Source organism: Ursus maritimus, unplaced genomic scaffold, assembly GCF_017311325.1.
Source record: "Ursus maritimus isolate PB19 unplaced genomic scaffold, ASM1731132v1 scaffold_1, whole genome shotgun sequence".
NCBI classification, from domain to species: Eukaryota; Metazoa; Chordata; class Mammalia; order Carnivora; family Ursidae; genus Ursus; species Ursus maritimus.
The window spans coordinates 90,452,912-90,475,504 of record NW_024423343.1 but is presented as its reverse complement, the minus strand read 5'-3'; the positions used below and the strand labels follow the sequence as shown (position 1 = coordinate 90,475,504).

Genomic DNA, 22,593 nt, shown 5'->3' with positions numbered 1-22,593 from the left:
AAATTCTTCATCCATAAAAATCTTTTTATTAGCATCTAACAAGTAGAAGAAAATTATGCATATTTTTAGAAAATTTCCTCTTTTCAACTCTCTGAAGAAAGTGTTCTCAAAACAGAAATCCTCAAAAAGAAAAAAAACCCAAAAAACCCCAAAGAAGTATAGGTACAGTTAATTTCCACAGAACCCTTTTTAATGCCCTCTTAAATGCCCTATTCCAGTACAAAAGGGCAAGTTACCTTGGGTTTAAACTGTCTTGCAAAGAGAAGATATCTCCTGATATCATCAAGGGAATAGACACGATCAATCGAATCCTCAATTCTTGAATGCAAGTCTACTATACGTCTGGCAATAGCATAATCTGTAACCTAATTCAAAAGAAGAAAATCACTTTGGTCAGTCACAACAATATCCACTTCAGATTATCGCTGGCATTAATAAATTATTTATAGCTAAAAACAAGCTCTAATAAGCCACTGAAAGCTGTATCAATGGGTACCAAGTTTCTGAGCAAAGTTTGGTACCAGTTTCTTTAAAATCAAAAGTTAAATGCATACCTTTGCCCCACTCTAAGAATATTCCTGAAGGAATTAACTGACTTTAACAACAACAGCAGAATTAAGATTTCTAGGGTGCTCTGTATATGGCAGGCACTGTTGCCTTAAGTGTGTCTAGAAGCATTTAACTCATGTAACCCTCACAAAAATCTTACCAGGTAGGTAATATTATCCCTGTTTTAGAGATAAGTAAATTGAGGCCCAGAGAGGTAACGTAGCTTGTCTGACATCACAATACATAATGGAGCCAGGATTTGAACAGTCTAGCTTCAGAGTCCATGCTCTCAGCTACAATATTATATTGGCACTTGTGAATATATGAAGATAATCATAGAATTGTTATTAACATTGAAAAAAAAAAAGGGACGCCTGGGTGGCTCAGTCAGTTAAGCGTCTGCCTTTGGCTCAGGTCATGATCCCAGGGTTCTGGGACTGAGTCCTACATTGGGCTCCTTGCTCAGCGGGGAACCTACTCTCCCTCTGCCTGCTGCTCCTCCTGTTTGTGCTCTCTCCTTCTCTGACAAATGAATAAAATCTTAAAAATTCACCCAACTAAAAATATATAATTTTCTTACCCATGGTACAAAAAAAGCCATTGATATATAGAGAAATATTAATACGTGAATAAAGGGTACATGGGTGCTACATGCACTATTCTATTTCTTGCAGCAACTTTTCCCTAAGTTTGAAATTATTTCCAATTAAAAAGTTTAAACACTAAATTAAAGAATCACACACAAACACAAATATATGAAAATCAGACAACTACCAGCTATGAGGGTGGAGATGGTGAAGGGGGATGACTGGGTTAAATATTTATATGGATTTGTGAAGAGAAAAAACAAAACATAAAAAACTAAAAATCCCCAAACATTCACATAATGGAAGGCCGCTTTTATTTTATAATAAAGTTTTGATATAAACAAGAGGTAATCATTTTGTTTAATGTAATGTAGGACTTTCACGCTCAGCAATTAACAGTATAGCCTAGAATGTTAGCCTCCACACAATGTCATTTTGTACTTCTGTGCACATCTGAGTTGTGCAATTTGGCTGGATATTTAAGTCTAGGTGTAAATGACTGTAATAACTAACATGTTAGAATCTAAGTAAATCCACAAGTTTATAGTTAACCTTAAAACTGTTACATAATTAGGAAAAAAGTGTGATATACATTCAACTGGATGAGAGGATAAAGAAAGATAAATGACTCATGATTTGGTGGAAAACATTTCTTTGTACTCCAATTTTTTCCAGGCTCACTGAAAAAAACAAAACAAAACAACACCCAACAAAAAAAATTCCTATAAAAATCTTTAAGAGTATGGCTGGGAGTTAATTGTAATATGTTTCCTTTTACCTCTTGAGAATTAAAAAAACAGTAACAAAAACAACAAAAAACTCAATATTCCTCAATAAAATTAAGTGGAACCAGCAATTAAAGTGACTTTATTTTGATTTTTCTTAATAAACCTTCTGCCCTATCTTGTACTATTCTGAGAGAAATGAAAGTCAGTGCGAACACATGCACCAGCGGTTCAGGAGTATATCCTACAGTCTTGTCTCCTTCAATTACTCAAACAGGAAATAACAAAGGAAGCCAACAGTGACAGTTCACACAGTTACCTCATTACATTCATCCACAAGTATAAAGAAGAGATCAAATCGGGACATGATGGGAGCTGACAAATTTATATTTTGTTTCAAAGATTTTGATCTGTCATAGTGTCCACTGATTGGGTTTGCTGCTGCCAAAATGGATGTCCTGGCATTCAGAGTAGCCTGACCACAAAAGAAATCATTGTTACAGGTTTAAAAAGACATTTGGAATGGCCAATAAACACAAGACAAAATGCTCAATCTTACTCATAATTAACTAAATGCAAACCAAAGTATTAAGGCATCATTTTTCACCTACTGAATCATAAAAATTTAAATTCTGGTAATGTATGGCAAACAGGTACTCCCATATGAATGGTGGTGTTACGACACACACAGCCAGCAATCTCTTGTTAGGAATTTATCTTGCAGCTAGGTACAGGAAGATGCATGTTCAAGGATGTTTACTACAATATGGCTTGTAATTAAAAGGCTGAAAATGACCAAATGTCACTCTCTAGGAGTCTAATGAGACAAACTGGGGACACAGACTTGAAAATCATGTGGTAAAATAAATACTAAAATGGATCTAATATGTGCTGGTACAGAAAGATTGCCAAAACAAAATTACGAAGTTAAATGAGCAAAGAATGAACTTATATGTATTATGCTTATTTATGTATGAAAAATTTCTGAAAGGGCTGTAACTTCTGAACATTTGTTGGTGATAGGAATTGCAGGGGAAGATTTCACCTTTTAATTTATATTTTACTCTACTGCTTAAATTTTCCTTATCTATTTGAATGTATTACTTTTATTAAAAAGTTTGGTTTCTCTCTCATGTTGGTTACAATACTGAACTTATTATTTTCATTTAAATAATCTGTTGACTTTGCCTGTTTTTTGTTACAAGGAAGCATACATTATCAAAGAATATAGAAGCTTGGTGGAAATTCTGAGAGTGAAATGATAAAAATTTCACCAATACTTTTCTCTACTCTCTGTCACAGCAACACATTTTCAAAGTACCCTAAAAAGCACCTATAATTTGGATTAATAATCCTCAGGGCTATGTTTCCCATTTCAATGATCAGCATTTCATGTTGAAATAATACATTTTATCCAAGTGAGCGTCTCTAGAGCTACACTAATTTTTAAGGCTATGGCATGATGCAGCAGAACAGAAGTGAGCACACATACCTTCACTCCTGCTTTAGTGATGGAGATGGTCTGCTGTTCCATAGCCTCGTGAATAGCAACTTGATCCCGCACATCCATCTTATCAAATTCATCAATACAACATACACCCTTGTAACCAAACAAATTAGCATAAGAAACTGCCTTTGAGATGTCAAACAGCAAGTATAAACTCAAGTTCGCTCCCACAGAGACCTTTTAATTCTCTAAACAACTCTAAGGTAGGTTAAGTAAGCAATCTTAATTTCCTCTACTAGAGTAGGATAGTTCGACAGATTCCAGAGCTAGAAGGAACCATATACGTTGACTCATTTTAAACCAAGAGCAAGATTAAAAACATACAGTCACTTACTGCATTCTTATTCAACATCAAAACCTTGTGTAAATCTCTATGTCAAATATTCTGGGTCACCTCAGGATTCATTATAGGCCGAGGTAGTGAAGGGTAAAGTTGGAACATAACGTTTATAAACGTATAGCTACAGCTTATGTGCCTTCACAGATCTAACAGATCTATGTTAAACACATGCAAAATGCAAGAGACATACTCATAGAGGTGTCATGGTCTGGAAAGGATCAAATGCTGGGAACTACTAGTCACAGCAAACACATATGCTCAGGGTAGGCAATACATTCTAGAGAAGCTCAGAAAGTAATTAATGATGACAATCTCAGTTAAATTCTAGATTAACACAACAATGAATTATTTACTAAAAGTGTTTTTTTAAAAGGATATCTCTTTAATAGAAACTTATAGGCCTTTGCTGATAGGGTAGGGGCTATTCTGATTTCTTTAAAACCCAAAGTATAAAATGTTCTTACATTATCAGCCAACATCAAAGCTCCAGCTTCAATGACAAATTCATGAGATTCTTCATCTCTCACAACAGCTGCTGTTAAGCCAGCAGCACTGGATGCTTTGCCACTGGTGTAGACAGCTCTGGGGCTGAACTCCTCCACGTGCCTGTTCAACCGTTATCATATTCATTAACACACGACTACAAGCATCCTTTCTAGAAATGTCAGCTGACAGGGCTTATGTCAATCAAAAATTTAAATTTCTTAAAGAACATCTGAGAAAGGTATTAAACATAAGCAATTCATAAAGACATATGTCACAGACTAAACAGAAAGCCTTATGTCTCCTTTGGCCTTTTAAATCAACTTAAATCCATTCCTGTCAAATGGAAGATGAAGTTCATACATGGCAAAAACATCATTTTAAAATAAGTCTTTAAAAATAAAGTTTGGGAACAATGATCTATTAGAAGGCCTTGCACTTAAAAAACAAGATAAAACTATATCTGAGATTTATTCCAAAATAATAGGTTGGTTTAATATCTAAAAATCAGTAATATGCCATTATCAATAGAATAAAGGATAAGAACCATCTTGATAGATGCAGAAAAAGCACGTGACAAAATCCAACACCCTTTTACGATAAAAAGTCAACAAACTAGAAATAGAAGAGAATTTCCCACAACTTAATAAAGGCATCTGTGAAAATGCACACGCTAACATCATACTTAATGGTAATAGGCTGAATACTTTCTCCTTAAGTTCAGAAACAAGATACAGATGTTCGCTCTTGCCATTTCTATACAACATTATACTGAAAAGTCTAGCCAGGGCAACTCGGGAAGAAAAACAAAAGGCACCTGTATTTGAAAGGAAGAACAACTATCACTATTCCCAGATAACATGACCTTATAGATAGAAAATCCTATGGAATCCACTAAAACAGAATAAATGAGTGCTTGCAAGGTTGCAAGATCAAAGATCAACAATCTATTGTATTTCTATATACCTGCCATGAACAAGCCAAAAATGAAAATAAGAAAAACAGTTCTATTTACAATAGCATGAAAAAGAATAAAATACTTATGAATAAACTTAAGAAGCACAAGCTTAGGGGCGCCTGGGTGGTTCAGTCGTTAAGCGTCTGCCTTCGGCTCAGGGCGTGATCCCAGAGTCCTGGGATCGAGCCCCACATCAGGCTCCTCCACTGGGAGCCTGCTTTTTCCTCTCCCACTCCCCCTGCCTGTGTTCCCTCTCTCGCTGGCTATCTCTCTCTCTGTCAAATAAATAAATCAAATCTTAAAAAAAAAAAAAAAGCACAAGCTTATACTGTGAAAACTACAGAACAATGTTAAAAAAAAATTAAAAACCTAAATAAATGGAAAGATATCCCATGTTCATGGATCAGAAGACTTACAATTGTTAAAAAGACAATATACCTCAAATTGATCTACAGATTAATGCAATCTCTATTAATATCACAACCAGCTTCTTTGTAGAAACAGACAAAGCAGATCCTAAAATTCATGTAGGGGGCACCTGGGTGGCTCAGCAGGTTGGGTGTCTGATTCTTGATTTCAGCTTGGGTCATGATCTCAGGGTTGTGAGATCAAGCCCCACACTGGGCTCCACTCTGGGTGTGAAGCCTGCTTGGGATTCTCTCTCCCTCTCCCTCTGCTCCTCCCCCTGCCACTCATGTGTGCTCTCTCTAAAACAAACAAACAAACTAAAAAAATAAAATAAAATTCATGCGAAAACGCAAGGTACCCAGAATAGTCAAAACAATTCAGGAAAAGAAGAGTTGGATGACTCACTCCTCTGATTTTAAAACTTACTACAAAACTACAGTAATCAAGATAGAGTAGTATTGGCCAAAGGACAGAAATAAGATTATGAAATATAACCGAGAGTCCAGAAATAAACCCTGACACTTACAGTCAACTGATTTTCACCAAAGGTGCCCAAAACAATTCAACAGGATAAAAGAATAGTCTTGGCATTCAAACAACTGGATATCCACATGCAAAAGAATAAAGTTGGACCCCTACCTCATATTATGTAAAAAATTAACTAAAAATAAATCAAGGACCTAAATTATTTGTCTATTTATTTATTTGAGAGAGAGTGAGATAGAGAGAGTAGGGGAGGAGCAGAAGGAGAGGGAGAAGCAGACTCCCTGCTGAGCACAGAGCCCGTTGTGAGGCTGGATCCCAGGACTCCAGGATCATGACCTGAGAGGAATGCAGACACTTAACCAAGTGAGCCACTCACCCCGAGGACCTAAATTTTAAGAGCTAAAGTTATCCCAAAGAATTGCAAGCAGGGACTTGAAGAGATACTTGCACATCAATGTTCATAGATAGCAGCAGTATTCACAACAGCCCAAAGGTGAAAACCCAAATGTCCATCAATGGATGAACAGGTAAAACAAAAGGTGGTAAATTCATACAATCAATTATTACTCACTCTTCAAAAGAAAGGGGTTCTAAGATATTCTACAGCATGGATGACCCCTGAATATTATGCTAAGTGAAATAAACCAATCACAAAAGGACAAATACTATATGATTCCATGTATACAAGGGATCTAGAATAATCAAATTCAGAGACAGAAAGTAGGATGGTGGTTGCTAGAGGCAGGCACAGGGGTAAATGTGAAGCTACTGTTTTAATGCAGAGACTTTCACTTTGGGAGAGGAAGGAGTTCTCAAGATGGACGGTGGTGACGACTGCACAATTTGAATGTACTTAATGCCGCCGTAAAGTACATATACAAATGTTTAAAATGGTAAATGTGATGTATATTTTATAATTAAAAAAAAATGGTGAAAACTTATATACTAATGTTCGTAGCAGCACTGCTTATAAAAGCCAAAGTGAAAACAATCCAAATGCCCATTAACTGGTAAATAGATAATTAAATGTGGTAAGTACATTATGATAGTATATGAGGTAATAAAAGGACATGAAGTATGGCATACTCCAACATGGCTGAACCTTGAACACATTATGCTAAGTAGAATAAGCCAGTTACAATGAATCACATAGTATATGATTCCATTTACGGGAAATGTCCAGATAGAGACACTAACATAGATTAGTGGTTGCCTATGGCCAGTGAGGAGAATGAAGCCTGCTAGTGGGTACAGGATTTCTTTTTGGGTAATGAAAATGTTGTAAACTTAGTTTGGTGATGGTCATACAACTCTATGAATATACTAAAACCACTGAACTGTATACTTTGAAGAGGTGAATTTTATGATATGGAAATTATATTACAATAAAGATGCTAAAAAAACCCATCAGATATAAAAGGCTATTTCTAAGATAATCGTGTACAATACAATTCTGTTACCAGCAGCAACATTGTGGCACATCTTTTTGTGGTGGAGAAGGGGAGGTGGAAGGTGGGAACAGAGGAAATGAAGAGAGAAGAACCTTCCCCCCCTTTAAAGATTTTATTTGACAGAGAGAGAGAGAGAGAGAGAGCGCACACGGACACAAGCAGGGGGAGTGGCAGAGGGAGAGGGAGAGGTAGGCTTCCCCAGGGCTTGGATCCCAGGACCACAGGATCATGACTTAAAGGCAGACACTTAATCGACTGAGCCACTCAGGTGCCCCAGAAGAATCCCTTTCAACACAGGACTATTACTTTCAAATCTGAAGCCTAGTCCTTGATATACATGAAGGAAATATTTATTTATAAAAATTCCAGGGGGCGCCTGGGTGGCACAGCGGTTAAGCGTCTGCCTTCGGCTCAGGGCGTGATCCCGGCGTTATGGGATCGAGCCCCACATCAGGCTCCTCCGCTATGAGCCTGCTTCTTCCTCTCCCACTCCCCCTGCTTGTGTTCCCTCTCTCGCTGGCTGTCTCTATCTCTGTCAAATAAATAAATAAAATCTTTAAAAAAAAAAAAAAAATTCCAAACCAACTAAAGATGTTCTGTTCTAGAACAGTGCCATGTTACAAATTTCCCAAACAAATAAAGGAAAAGCAGCTTGATACAGTACAAAGAGCACAAGTTTTGCAGTCAGATACATCTGAGTTCTAATATTCACGGCTCAGCAGTCACTTGTTAGCTGTAAGAACTTGGGTAATTTACTAAGTTTCAGAGAAGTTTTGTTTGCCTCCCCTCAAAAAGAGTATTATTTTACATGCCTGTCTTGGTGCTGCTAGGACAAGATGCATATACATACACACACAGCACCAAGAACACAGCAGGTGTTTCAAAACTGCTTGCTATTATTTTGACCTCTAAGTTTCTTAAAAGTTTGAAAGTAATCAAGTATTTGCCACAGTTTCTAAAATTAACCAAAAATTGCTTAAATAGTACACATGCTGATAAGATTAGCATAATGTGTCTCATCCTTATTGCACTGCTATTGGAAAGCATGTTCTATTTAAAAACCTTAAAAATGTTTGTATCCTTAGTCTCAGCAATCCCATGCTTAGGGATTTTTCCAAAGGAAAAAAAAAAAACAAAATAAAATAAAAATTTATACAAATCATGATGTTCACTGTATTAATATCCATAATCATTACAATAAACGAAGACAGGCTAGGACAATAATTTTGTAAGTTACAGTACACCAACAAAAAATGGTGAAAATGAACATGGAAAAATATTTAAGGCAAATTAAATTTAAAAATATCTATGCTGTGATTTATAAGCATGAAAATTTATATTCATGTATTGAAAGACTTATAAAAAGATCATACAAAGATATCATACAAGGATTAAAAGAATTCTAAATGGGACTGGGATTATAGGCAATTTTTCTCTGTTCTAAAAAACTGTAAAATGTTATCACATTCTGTTAAAACAATTAAGGTGATTTAATCTAAGAAAGTTATATTTTCAACAGTCATAATTTATGCTCCTGCTTTAGTAAAGGCACACTGACTGCATTCTTGGTAGCACAGAAAGCCTGGAACTATACACACTGTTTTTTCCAATGTATTACCTCAGGCAAACACTTACTTAAGAAACTGGCTCTTAGCTGTACTTGGGTCACCAACAATGCAAACATTTATGTCCCCTCGAAGAGAGGTTCCTTCCCCTGTTGTCTTTGGAACACCACCAAAGAGCATCAGCAAGACACCCCGTTTTACTTCATCATTGCCTAAAAATAAAACGCAAGGTATTTTTCAATATGAGGTTAAACAGTTTCATAAGAAACTACAAGGCATGTTTATCAATCAAGAGCCAAGAGAGCTGAAGTGAAGTGTAAGACTGAAGTAAAAATACCCGGTGTCTAATCCTGGTTCTTGCTTTGTGAACTTAAAGCCACCTAACCACTGTCCCAATGTTCTCAACTATACCACAGATGTCACAGATGCTGATGCTCACCATCCTAAGAGCCTTTCCTTGTTTATAAATCCTACTTCCTCACAAAGCCCTTTCTGATGTAGTACTTCTCAAATAACTCCATAAATAAACTGTCCACCACAGCACACTGCACTTGCTAGTTCTAGTAGCAGATCTTGCTGTTGTATCAAAGAGTTTGAGAAAACAGTCCTTGATTTACTTCTTTTGTATCACCAACAGTGAATAGTGCTGAATATAAAAACATGCTAAACCAACTGCTATGGATTAGATAAGATGCTGAATGTGATTTATGGCTGCTTCTACAAGCTGTTTATGAATCTATGAATCTTATGAATATATAAGAAGGAAATGTACAGTAAAAAAACTGGATCTTCAAAAATGTGCTGTTAAAAACCATTTTTTTCTGTGCTAATTATCATGACTTTTTGTGAATTTTATCAACTAAGTGCTGGGCACATTTACACAACCCACTCCTTAAAGGCGGAAAAAAAAAATCCATTCCAAAAACAAAACTTCGCTGACTTAGGATCTTTGAAACAAATGTGTTGGGAGGTTTCATCATTTTTAAACAGTATACAAATTTTTTGATGCTTTTCACTTGAAAATGAAGTCTCCTGTCTTTAGGGGTGGCTGGACTTCATAACTTGCTTCTATAAAACAGCATACGGTGAAGTGAAGGTGTGTAACTTCTGAGACTAGGTCCTGAGAAGCATTTTATTTCCTCAAGCCAGCTGCTGTGTTGTGAGAACACTAAAACAGCCCCACGGAAGAGATTCATGTGGCAAGGAATTGAGCTTCCAACTAACAACTAGCACTAACAGGTAAGTCCTTCAGCCCAGTCAAGCTTTCAGATGACTGGCCCCAGCTGCTATCTTAGCTGCATCCTTGTGAAAGACTGAGTAGGAACCACTCAGCCAGAACCACCCAACTAAGCCGCTCTCAAATCCTGACCCATAGCCTGTATGAGACCCTATTTGTTGTTTGAAGCCACTAAGTTTTGGGGTAACTTGTTATACAGCAATAGATTAATTTCTGGGGGGGGGGAGAGCTAGATCAAAGTTTGGACACCTACTCAATTAAGGGAGGACACTCTAAAATCCATAAAAGATTATTACCATAAAGGATCTCAGTTCAATTTCACTGGCCAAATATTTAGATAGGAAAAAAGGATTATTTTTAAATAGTTAAAAATATATGCCTAAGAGAAATACCTATAACCCTGAGTTCCTGCCATAACTCCAATTCAGTATGAAAGGATGGAAAAAGTAAGGGTAAAGCATGAGGCTTGAAAATTTAGTCATATCCTTCAACACACAAAGGGTATTAAATGATGGTGAGCAACTAGCAACCAAGAGCCAAGGAAACAAAGGAAGAAACCACTGAAGGTATAGACATAGTACATAAAACCAAGAAACATCATGAAATCTTCTTCTTGGGGAAAAAAAAAAGATAAGGATATTATTCTAACATATTGGAATACACTTAAGTAAAGTTCTACCCTAAAGCCAGAAAAAGAAGACTAAATGAACTTTTTTCTTTTTAAAAAAATCATGATAAAATATACATAAATACAATTTACTATCATTTTTAAGTGTAAAATTTAGCAGAATTAGGGGCGCCTGGGTGGCACAGCGGTTAAGCGTCTGCCTTCGGCTCAGGGCGTGATCCCGGCGTTCCGGGATCGAGTCCCACATTTGGCTCCTCCACTATGAGCCTGCTTCTTCCTCTCCCACTCCCCCTGCTTGTGTTCCCTCTCTCGCTGGCTGTCTCTATCTCTGTCAAATAAACAAATAAAAATCTTTAAAAAAAAAAATTTAGCAGAATTAAATGCACTGTTTTATAATCACCACCCTATCCATTTCCAGAACTCTCATCATCAACAGAAACTTTATCCATGAAACACTAACTCCCCATTTCCCTCCCCCATAGGTAACCTCTTTCTACTTTGTGTCCCTATGAACTTGCCTATTTTAGGTACCTCATTTTAAGTGGATTCATATAATATCTGTCCTTTCATAAATGATTTTAATACCCCTTGTAAGTCCGCTAAAAAACCTTTGATCTGATTTATGTGCTGTAAGAGATCACTTATTGCTGTTTTTAAAAAAATTTTAAGTTCCAGTATAGTTAACATAAGTATTTTTTGCTGTTTCTTAATCATCATTTTGATTTCAAGTTTATGCCACAAATGGAAGGAACTCTTACCATGTATAGTAGGGAACAGGCTGGTACAGAGATTATGGTACAGATTTTTATCCTGACTCATTTCAAACACTTTCTCCCACTCCTTCACAGTCATTTGGTTCTTAATGCTCTCAGCGGTCTGTTCCTCATCTCGGAGTTCTTTCCCTCCAAACTGAGGGGTGGAGAAGAAAGGAAAATATACTTACATGGAAACAGTCAAAGTAAAATGAAACAGAAAGGGCTTCAATACAAACAAAAAAATAACCTGGGAGGTTAACTTCAGAATCTGTTGACTACAAAGGCTTTCAAAAAAATCCCCAAACTAGTAAGGCCTAAGTTAATCAAGATATTGAAGAGTTTGTCATTTGTCCAGTGAATTGAAAACAAAAAAGCTAATGCTGTTTTATATTGCTATCTAAATGAATCTGAATACTCAAGAGATGAGCCACAATAAAATGTTAATCACTGATATGAATATAAAGTAATATAGTATTATATTCACCCCTCTTCTTCCAATACTGGACTATTTTCCAAACCTTTTCTCATTGCTTTCCCACTAAGGACACAGAATCAAGTTTTACACTACTATACAACCAGGAATCCATCACTAACAGAAAGGGCAAATTACTTCACTTCCCAGATTACTAAATTTTTCTATTTGTACTTTCTCCAAGAGTATGATAGAGGAACTGCAGTAATTAAAAATGAACAAAATTATACCATGGATAATTTGTATCAATGCTCTTAAGGCACTGAGTTCTTAAACATGAAAACAAACAGGTTTTTCCTCAAGGTCAGAAAGACATGAAAAGATCTGGTTTTAAAACTAAAGAATCAGGGGCACCTGGGTTGCTCAGCTGGTTAAGCAACTGCCTTTGGCTCAGGTCATGGATCTCGGGATCCTGGGATCAAGCCCTGAATTGGGCTCCCTGCACATCGGGAGTCTGCTTCTCCCTCTCCTTCTGCTGCTCCCCCCTGCTCATGCTTGCTCATGTGCGCTTTCTCTCTCTCTCCCTTGCAAATAAATAAAATCTAAAAAAAAAAAAAAACCAACAACACAAAAACTAAAGAATAACCACCCCCCCACACACACACCATTAACACTGACCTGATACCTCAGTAGTTTCAGAAGCCCATATTGTTTTGGCAGCCCTAGGGAAGGTTTTTCTCAACATTTGCCAGTCTGTTAAGACTCACCCTTGGGTTGGTGGGTGCAACACAGCAGGCAAGAAAGACCAGCCTGTATGAAAGATCCCTAACACCAAGAGCCCGGAGTCCTCGAATACCTTCCGTCTCATATCCATCAACACCACTTACACGGGAATTAGTTTCTGCACGCGCACCTGAAAGAATGAACGATAATTTATTTCACAGCTCAAATATCAAAGGTGCTGAGAATCAAAATTGCTTAAATAAACAAAATCTGTACATCCAAAGATTTCATTTAGGCCTTGAAATTTTTCAGAACAAGACTTTTTGAGGCAAAATCAATTTGTCTCTATTCTTATCATACTTCCTTGCTCACCCTGATGGGTAGCCAAAAACAAGACAAGCAAGATTCAAGAAGCTGAATGTTCTGTAGTTTCAGGTAATGAGAATTTGTTTGATTTGAGCCGAAGATTACTGACCTGGTATGCTAAGCTTAGAGACATCAGGCACAACAATTAAAGTCCCTGTAAAGTCACACTTGTCACCAGCTTGAGCTGACTCCACAGCTTCAGCTCTCAAGATCACTTCTAAACTTCGGGGGATACTCCCTCGAGGAAGCTCAGCTTGAGTCTCTTGAATACGAACCTGTAACAACGGCCCAGAATGAGAAGAGATTATCTTTCACACGTCATATAATCTAAATTAATGCCACAAATATCAACATATTCCAAACTCTTACCATTTGCAGACTTTTGACATTTGCCAAAATTCATCTTAAAAATTCTCTACCCTAGGGGCGCCTGGGTGGCACAGTGGTTAAGCGTCTGCCTTTGGCTCAGGGCGTGATCCCGGCGTTCTGGGATCGAGCCCCACATCAGGCTCCTCTGCTATGAGTCTGCTTCTTCCTCTCCCACTCCCCCTGCTTGTGTTCCCTCTCTCACTGGCTGTCTCTATCTCTGTCAAATAAATAAATAAAATCTTAAAAAAAAGAAAATTCTCTACCCCAATACTCCTTTCAATGTGGTAAGAGATAACATCTACTTAAAAACTTCGCCTTCAGGGGGCAACCTGGGTGGCTCAGTCTGTTAAACGTCTGCCTTCAGCTCAGGTCATGATCCCAGAGTCCTGGGATCAAGACCCATGCTGGGCTCCCTGCTCAGCAGGGAGTCTGCTTCTCCCCCTCCCTCTCCCTCTGTGTGCACGCTTGCACTCTGTCTCAAATAAACAAATCTTTAAAAGCAAAAACAAAAACAACTTCACCTTCAGGGGTGCGTGGGTGGCTCAGTTGGTTAAGTGTCTGACTCTTGATTTCAGCTCAGGTCTGAGCTCAGGGTCCTGAGATCAAGCCCCACATTGGGCTTTGCACTCAGCATGCAGTCTGCTTGTCCCTCACCCTCTGTTTCTCCCCTCACTTTCACTCTCTCTCTCAAATAAGTAGATAAAGTCTTTAAAACAAAAAAAACCCCTTTCACCTTTAGTAGACTTACCATGATGAGCAATGAGTAATATGTGGAACTGTTGGATCACTACATTGTACACCTGAAACTAATTTAACACTAGGTAAACTACACTGGAATTAAAATAATAAAAAATAAAAACTTCACTTTTACTCTCATTAAAAAATGTTTTCCTCCTTGCTCAAACTATGTAGTTAAATATTTGTTCTGTTCCATCTTCCCCCAAATTTTCAGGGAAATTTTATGAAAAATTTCACATACTTTATACATGCCACCTCAATACTACTGTTAATATTACTTAGACACACACATATTTTTACTGTATTATTTGAAAGATGTTACAAAAATCAAGATCCTTCATCCCTAACTAGTTTAGCACTCATCGCCTAAGAGTAAAGAACATCTCCTATGTAACCACGATATTACCACACCAAGACAATTAAATAATATTTATATTTGATTGTTATATAATGTTCTTCTTCAAATCTAAAGCACCTCTTACCCCAAGTTGTTGGTAGAGTATGTGTTTCATATAAACTAAGTCTCAGACTGATATTAAAACATTAAGTAGGACTAAAAACTGAAGTTAATATTAATTAATTATTTTAGTCTGGTACTCATTCCCCCATGCTTAAGTGCTTGAGGTGCTACAACTTTTCTTTCCCTTTGCCTATCACAGAGTTACTAAGTCTTCTGGGGACCTGAGAGGTCCTCCACCCACAACCTTAATTTTTATTGCTACCATCCAACTCTTGCCCAGGTAATTACAACCGTCTAATTATTTGTCTCTTGTTATATACTACACACCAATGCCCCACTAGTCTTCCTTTAAAAAAGAAAAGTTCCTATCTCCTGAAAATATATTTCCCTTGTTTATCAAGATAGGTCCAAATTTCCCAACCTGAGATTTTAAGGCTCCGAGTACCTCCATGCCTCACACCAAATCATCCCTCAGATCATCTCCAATTTGGCTCCTCTACTTCCATCGTGATAATCCTCACTGCTACCAAGAAACATGTCCATTTTTGCCTGTCCTTTTATTCATGCCTTCCTCTCTAACCACCAACATGAGGTCTTACACCAACAAGTTTCCACTTCTTCAAAGTTTTCTTAACAGTAGTTCTTCTTCATCATCATCATCTTCTTCATCATGTTTACTATTTATTCTCTGACAAATACATTTTGTCACAGTCTGAAGGAGCTTCCAATCCAACTTATTAAAGGTTAAAACACATTAATATATTGATAACTAAAATTTGCATTAAGAGTTTTGGGCTTAAATCTGTAGTTACATATAATGAACCTCCACTTATATAAAAACTAAGCTTAAAATCATATAAATAAGCTTGTAATAACTGCAAGTGCCTAGAGGTGAATTAATAGCATAATCTGAACTAAACGGAAGTTAATAAATACCTTTTGAAAATCAACAAATCTTGATTTATTTGTATCCAGCAAGAATCTCCTTCTGTTGGCACAAACTGGATTTCGGCAGATGTTCGGCTGTGTGTATTTGAACTGCTGTTCTACGTCCTTGATCACTGTCTGACAGTCCAAGCACAGGAATGTTCCACTCACAAGCTCTGGGTGAACAGGATGAGTCCGTACCACCTGCCCACTGATGCGAGTGAGCAAACCAATTCTGGATGAAGTGAGTTCTCGAATTCTGTTTAAAGACAGGTGTCTCATTAGTAAATATTCATTTCCAACCTAAGAAATGTTTCCATTTTCATGAGAGGGTATTCAAGGATAAATTTACATTAAAACAAACAAACAAACAAAAAAACACCAAAAAACAAGAGAGAAGGAATTCTTTGGACTCTTCTCCAAGAATGATTTAGTCAATGTGCCCATTCCTAAATTAGACAGTGTATATGCATTCACAGCAAAAAACATCAATATGAAAACTAAATAATGGACAGCAAAGAAATGAAATTACAATTATAAAACAGATGATCCCATTTTATTTTATAATCAAATGTTCTCTGCTTACCTATAATTTCTAAATAATCATGTATTAGTTTCACAGTAAAGTTATCATAGGAAAGAAATGGTATATTCAGAAGTTCAGAAACACTTCCTTTACCTCACAAACTCATTTTATATTAAATAACTTGTTAATTTTACAAGTAATTTTAGTAGTTTAAGTTTTCAAAATATCACTTCAAATTCTTCCAGTAAATTTATTCTTTAAATGACTGCTAAAGGGAAAAATGTTTTAAAGTTTTGCCACTTAAACTCTGACAAAAATTTCCAAAGATTCATGAATTTCTGTGACTGTTCTCAGTTTCCATATTTTCTCACTTGATTGATTTTTCCCCAGATGTCCCCTGAAAGGTGTCCTGAAATATGACAATCTCCAGAAATGGCTTTATTTAACTTACTTCCCATTTCATCTTCCTAGACAAATGTATTTCTCCAAAACCAAACTTTCTAAATAACTAAGCCTAACTCTTCACATGTAAGACTAAACCTAGGGGTGCCTGGGTGGCTCAGCTGATTAAGCATCTGCCTTCGGCTCAGATCATGGGGTCCTGAGATTGAGCCCTGTGTTGGGCTCCTTGCTCAGCGGGGAGTCTGCTTCTCCCTCTCCCTCTGCCCCTCCTCCCTGCTCATGCTATCTCTCTCACTTGCTCTCTCTCACAAGTAAATAAATAAAATCTTAAAAAAAAAAAAAAAGAAAAAAGACTAAACCTCCTGAGTTTTTAATCATTAAGTGATGCCTATACTGTTTGGTGAATTCCTGTTCTTCCAAAGAAGGGTTTCTTACTTGTGTCTGGTAGGTAGGTCTTGGAATGCAACATAAAAATCCTTGGCAAGAGGAATCTCTTTTCGGTCTTTGACGAAGGTTTTCAAGGCCCGACATAGGTAAGGGTAAACTCTGAAAAGCAAACAAACGAACAAAAATCACATGTCACCTTCAAGAGGCCTACCAAGGTCCAGGCACCCTTTACCTTTCACACTTACAAACAGCTGAGACTAAGCAATTTCATCTGGCTACAACCAAGCTTTAAAATTTAACTATGCAGGATACTTCTATTGTCTAGTCTAGGTTTGAGACTCTTCTAATCCTCTCCTATCCCACCACAAACAGATCTAAGACAAGAGAAACACCAAAGATAAAATGTTATACCCAAATATTCACCATCTTTAAATTGGCACTTAGCGCCGACACTGTAGGCCACTCCTCTGTTCAAGATGAATCTACCCGAACAATCTAGGTGGTTTGCAATCTAGAAAGACAGTCTCCTATTTGATGTCAAGGCCTGGTATATTTTTCTAGGTACAATTCTTGACTGGTAAGAAATGGATGAGGAGAGAAATTTGTGTACTGACATGAGAGCAAACTGGCAGAAACATACCACTTGATTGGTTAGACTGAAGTGTCTTGATACAAGTTCCCAGTAGTTGTTGCAGCTTGGTTTGTTTAAGCAGTGGGATCTGGAAGTCCTCTGAAAAATGAGCTACTTTCAGGAGACAGAACTGCTACATGGCCTGTGTATGAAGTATGGGTATAGGTGTTTCTACCACCAGCCTCGATTTTCTATCTCCCTCTCATTTGTCAATACAACTTTTCCTGCTTTGTATTCTCACAATAAACTCTGCTGCTTATCCCTACAAACATTCTTGATGATCAGATATGACTAGAAACACTGAAACAAGTCATTCATCTTCCAGCCCACCATGTAAAGGAATAGGGCTTACTTCTGGGTCTTCATTTCTGTTTCACAACTGTCCACAATGTTTACTTTAACCTGGTTTTATTTATATAAATTGTCACATTTATTTAATCCAAATGCTGACAAAGATTTGTTTAAAGATATATTTCTTATTTTATACGGCAATTAAAAATAAAATGAAAGCCGAAATTATTAATGTCTAGTTTCTACCCAAAAGGAATACCACTCAGCTATTAAAATGTTTTTCAGGGATTTTATACGATATGAAAAATTATGTTATACCATTAAGTGAAAGGGCAGGAGACTATATCTACACTATGATCTCAATAGTTACATATACCCAGAAATAAAACAAAATGTGCCAGAAGATCCTTGGGAATTTGTAAGACTATAAGTATGTCTGTATTCCCTCTACTTATCTCTACTTTCTAAATTTCCTACAATATACACATTACTTTTATAATCAGAAAAAAGTTAAACTTTAAGAACAATGTCATTACTTTAAAGACACCCCTGATCAAGAATAGGATCCACACGCTTTCTCAAAACACCTACTCCCAGGGGCAAGGGAAAGGATCAGATGAACAACACAGCAATAGCACTGAATGCCTGATACAAAGTAAGTGATCCTCTGAAAACTTGGGAAAACTACATTGAAAGCATAGGTTTTCAACATTCACATGTGAAAAATATTCAGCTCCACAAAGGCCTAAATTAGTTCAACTAAAATGACCACTGGCTCTATCAAAGGGCTTTTGTGACAGCTGGCTTCTGCCTCACAAATGAACACTTGCAGTCCAAGAAGAGCTGGATTCACAGGCTCCATGCCTATTTAAAGTAAAGAAGATTAATACACCATACCTATAGAACTCTTCTTGAATGGTGGTAGAAAGTTGTTGGTTAAATTGCTCCAGGTCCACAAAACTTACAACCAATGTGTTTCTCTCGGGACGAATGAGCTCCTCTGCTAACTGCAAGTATTTAGTTTCTCCATCACTGTTCTGGAACCTGCAGATACATACAAGTCAGATTAAACTGAAGAATTAGGTAGTAAAAAGAAGAAACTAAATGCCTGATAATTCAGTGTATTGGTTAAAATTCATCAGCTTTAGGGTCAAGACAGGCTCACTTTACTAATTGTATAACTTGGGGCAAGTTACCTATCCCCTTTTTTTGAGGGGAAAAAAAATAAACATAAATTAGGACATCGCTTTGTCTCGTAAGATTACTGTGAAGTTTCAACAAGAATGCCTGTGAAATGCTTTGCACAGAGCCTAGAACACAGAAAAACAGACTTCAGATTTTAATCTGCATTTCTTAATTTAATATTTTCTAATAAAAATGCCAACTATTCTTTTATTATTGTTATGCATAATTAAGATTGGAAAATATTAAACCAAGAAATGCAGGTTGAAATCCAAAGATTCAGTTTCTATAGGGAAAACTAACAGACTAGCTGTTAATTTAAAAACATGAATAAAAATAAATACAGAGATGAGGTGCTTCACTGCCCAAGTCCTAAGGAAAACAGAAACATCTATACACACAACATAAAGGATTATCACAAACATTTTTGCTTTTTGTTCTTTTAACATAAACTGCAGATTCATTTTGAGGCAATAATCAATTCCTTCTTCAAATACAACATGCTGTTAGATATATACTGGACATCTACCTGCAAAGCATTATGCCAGAGATACTTGAAGCTGAAAATGACAGTGTTGTTCCTGCCCTAGGATTGACACTCTCATAGGAGACACTATTAAAGAGAGGTAACAAGACAACATAACCGTCCATGACAAATGAGTAAAGAAAATGTATACACATACAAAGGAACACTACTCAGCCTTAAAAAGCAAAGTCTGATATATGTGTAAACAAAGATGAACTCTAAGGACGTTACGCTAAATGAAATATGCCAATCACAGAAAGACAAATATTGCACGATTCTACCCATATGAGGTATCTAAGATAGTCAAATTAATAGAGTCAAAGTGGAATGAGGGCGGCTAGCTGGCTTAGCTGGTAGAGCATACAGCTCTTGATCTCAGGATTAGGAGTTCAAGCCCCAGGTTCAGTGCTGAGCTTACATTAAATAAAGAGATAGCAGAATGGTGGTTGCCAGAGGCTAGACAAGGTGGGAAATGTGGAGGTACTAATCAATAGGCATAAGGTTTCAGCCAAATGAGACTGAGTAAGCTTTAAGAGATCTACTGTGTAACATTGTACTTGTAGTCAATAATATAGCTAAAAATTTTTAAGAGGGTAGACCTCATGTTAAGTGCTCCTTCCACAGTAAAATCAAGCGGAAAAAAAGGAGGTTAAGAAATGTGCTGTGGGGATATAAACTAATTCTGCTCAATAAGAACATCCAGAAAGGCTTCAAGAACTTAAAAAGATGACACTGGAATACAGCCCTGAAAGACATTCGGAATTTGAAAGAAAACAAAATAAAAACACCAAAAGAACCCCAGTGGTGGTTAAACTGGCTATAGATGGTGGAAAATAAGTGGCAATGTCAGAAAAGGTATAGGAACAGGGATGGTGACAGGCTGGTTGTGGAAGGTGAAACTGGGAAGGGCTATGAAGAACTTGGGACTTTGTTCCATAAACAAGGGCAAATCAAAGTGGAATTTTGAGAGGAAGTTAACATCTCCCCTGGCCCCCTCAGAGTGATTATTTGTCTTATTTATCATTATCCCCAGCACCTAGCCATATGGTAAACTGCAAGGTAGTGAAGGCAATTATATTCTTTGTTAAAATTAAACATTAATTGAGGACCTTTGCCATATGGTGTGGTGGCCAGGTGGGGTTAAGGATGGGATTTACATTCAAGATGAAGTGGCTGACAGGTAGATATAGTACTCTACAGAGATAATGGAAAATGGCATCTTAGGAGCATAAGGGAAGAAAGGATTGGTGTTGCCTAAAAGGTTTATAGGAATTCACAAAGGAGTTTTGAGTTTTTAGATGGGCTTTGAAAGATGAAGAGCTGTGAGGCAGAGGTCAGGAATGCAAATTAAATTATTGTTTTAAATATATCAGAATTTCATTAAGACAGCAGAATTATTCACAGTAGTAATAGTAATAAGTGTGGAAACAACCCAAAGCCCGTGGATGAATGGACAAAAAATGGTACAGGTATACAATGAAATACTGTTCAGCTTTAAGAAGAAATTGACACATGCTGTATACATGGATGAACCTTGAAGACATTATGGTGGAATAAGCTGGTCACAAAAAGGACAAGCACTGTGTGACTCCCAAGTATAAGCGGTAACTAGAATAGTGAAATTCATAGTAAGGAGAAGGGTGGTTGCCAGATGCTGGCGCGGGGTGGGGGGCTGGGGTTACTCTTGAGTGGTTGCTAAGTGTCAGTTTGGGAAGGCCAAAAAGAGTTCTGGAGATGGATGGTGGTGATAGTTACTTAACAAGGTGCATGTATGTACTTCATGCCACTCAACTCTACACTTAAAAAAGTTAAATGGTTAAGTTTTATGTTACGTATATTTTACAATTTAAAAAAAAAGAATTTCATAAGACACTCCAAAGTCCACACTCTAAGGGAAAGAAGTGATACATCTGCACTAAGAAAATAACTGGCGGCAGTGGCGGAAAGCCAGGCAGGGAGGGGGGGGTTATGACAGGCCAGGAGCTTGGAATGCAACTGAACCCCCCCCCCAAAAAGTGTGTGTATGGGGAGGGGGGTGGTGGAATTTCGGAAAGGGAGGGATGGATGGAGGGCGTGTGCTCAGCCACTTTTAAGCAGGTCGGGGCTCCCCCGAACATCTGTCTACGCGTAGGGTTCATGGTAGTACTTTTAACTCCATAGGCTCCAGGGTTTCGGGCCCTCGGCGCCCCCAACACGAAGGGGTCTGGCTGTCCGGTTCAATCAGGACTCTGCAGGGATCCCCCACTCGATCGTGCTACTTATCCTCCCCGAGCCTCAGTTTCCGCATAGGTAACCAGGGCCGACCCGACCACCAGCCTTACAGGCGGTAAAGACGGAATGATGGGATCAAAGAGCTGCGCACAGTCTGAGGAAGGGCTCGTGGTGAATTTTAGTCCCCCGCGGCAGGCCGGCTAAGCCCCAAGTGAGGCGTGGACGCTCTGCAAGGCGTGTGACCCCTCCCCCCCGTTCCCCAACACGCGGCGGCCCCAAGGCCCGGGGAGCCGTAAACCGAGGGCCCAGGGCGCCGGAAGCGGGGAGCAGCAGCTCAGGGAAGTTCCGCGAGGAAGGGGCGCTCGCCGACTTACTCCTCCAAGAAATCCAGGAACAGTTTCTGACACTTCTCGGCCACCTCGTCGCGGACTTCCAGGTGCTGGCTGCCGGCGCTCGGCTCCGCTGCAGCTGCGAGATCCATTGCTGCCTAATGCCGAGGGGCCGCAGCCGACACTGTCCACAGCCACGAGTCGCTTCACCAGCTACGCTACCGCTTTGCGCGCGCCGCGGCCACCACCGCCCGCCCCCTCGCCCCACCGTGATGGCCGGAACCAATCCTGGCGCAAGAGCTCGCGGATTTCGCGCCAAACCTGCCCAATGAGCGCGGCTTCTCCCTCAGCCCCGCCCACAGAGCCGGGATTTCGCGCCAAAAGCAAAGACCTGGAGGAAGCCCGCGGGTTCTGCCTTTGCGCCTGCGTAGTTT

General features: G+C 38.3%; 1 protein-coding gene across 1 annotated transcript in view; it reads right to left on the bottom strand.

Moving 5' to 3' along the window:
• MCM6 (minichromosome maintenance complex component 6) overlaps nt 1-22,393 on the bottom strand; it is a 32,798-nt gene extending 10,405 nt beyond the window's left edge. The window contains exons 1-12 of the mRNA XM_008695893.2: nt 22,205-22,393; nt 18,809-18,955; nt 17,038-17,148; nt 15,684-15,933; nt 13,290-13,455; nt 12,859-13,004; nt 11,683-11,833; nt 9,130-9,271; nt 4,173-4,314; nt 3,354-3,461; nt 2,181-2,336; nt 237-365 (exon numbers count right to left, since the gene is read on the bottom strand). Of these exons, the coding sequence (XP_008694115.2) occupies nt 237-365; nt 2,181-2,336; nt 3,354-3,461; nt 4,173-4,314; nt 9,130-9,271; nt 11,683-11,833; nt 12,859-13,004; nt 13,290-13,455; nt 15,684-15,933; nt 17,038-17,148; nt 18,809-18,955; nt 22,205-22,311 (1,755 nt within the window). The 5' untranslated portion in view covers nt 22,312-22,393. The remainder of the gene's footprint in view (nt 1-236; nt 366-2,180; nt 2,337-3,353; nt 3,462-4,172; nt 4,315-9,129; nt 9,272-11,682; nt 11,834-12,858; nt 13,005-13,289; nt 13,456-15,683; nt 15,934-17,037; nt 17,149-18,808; nt 18,956-22,204) is intronic.
• Nucleotides 22,394-22,593: the final 200 nt, after the last annotated feature.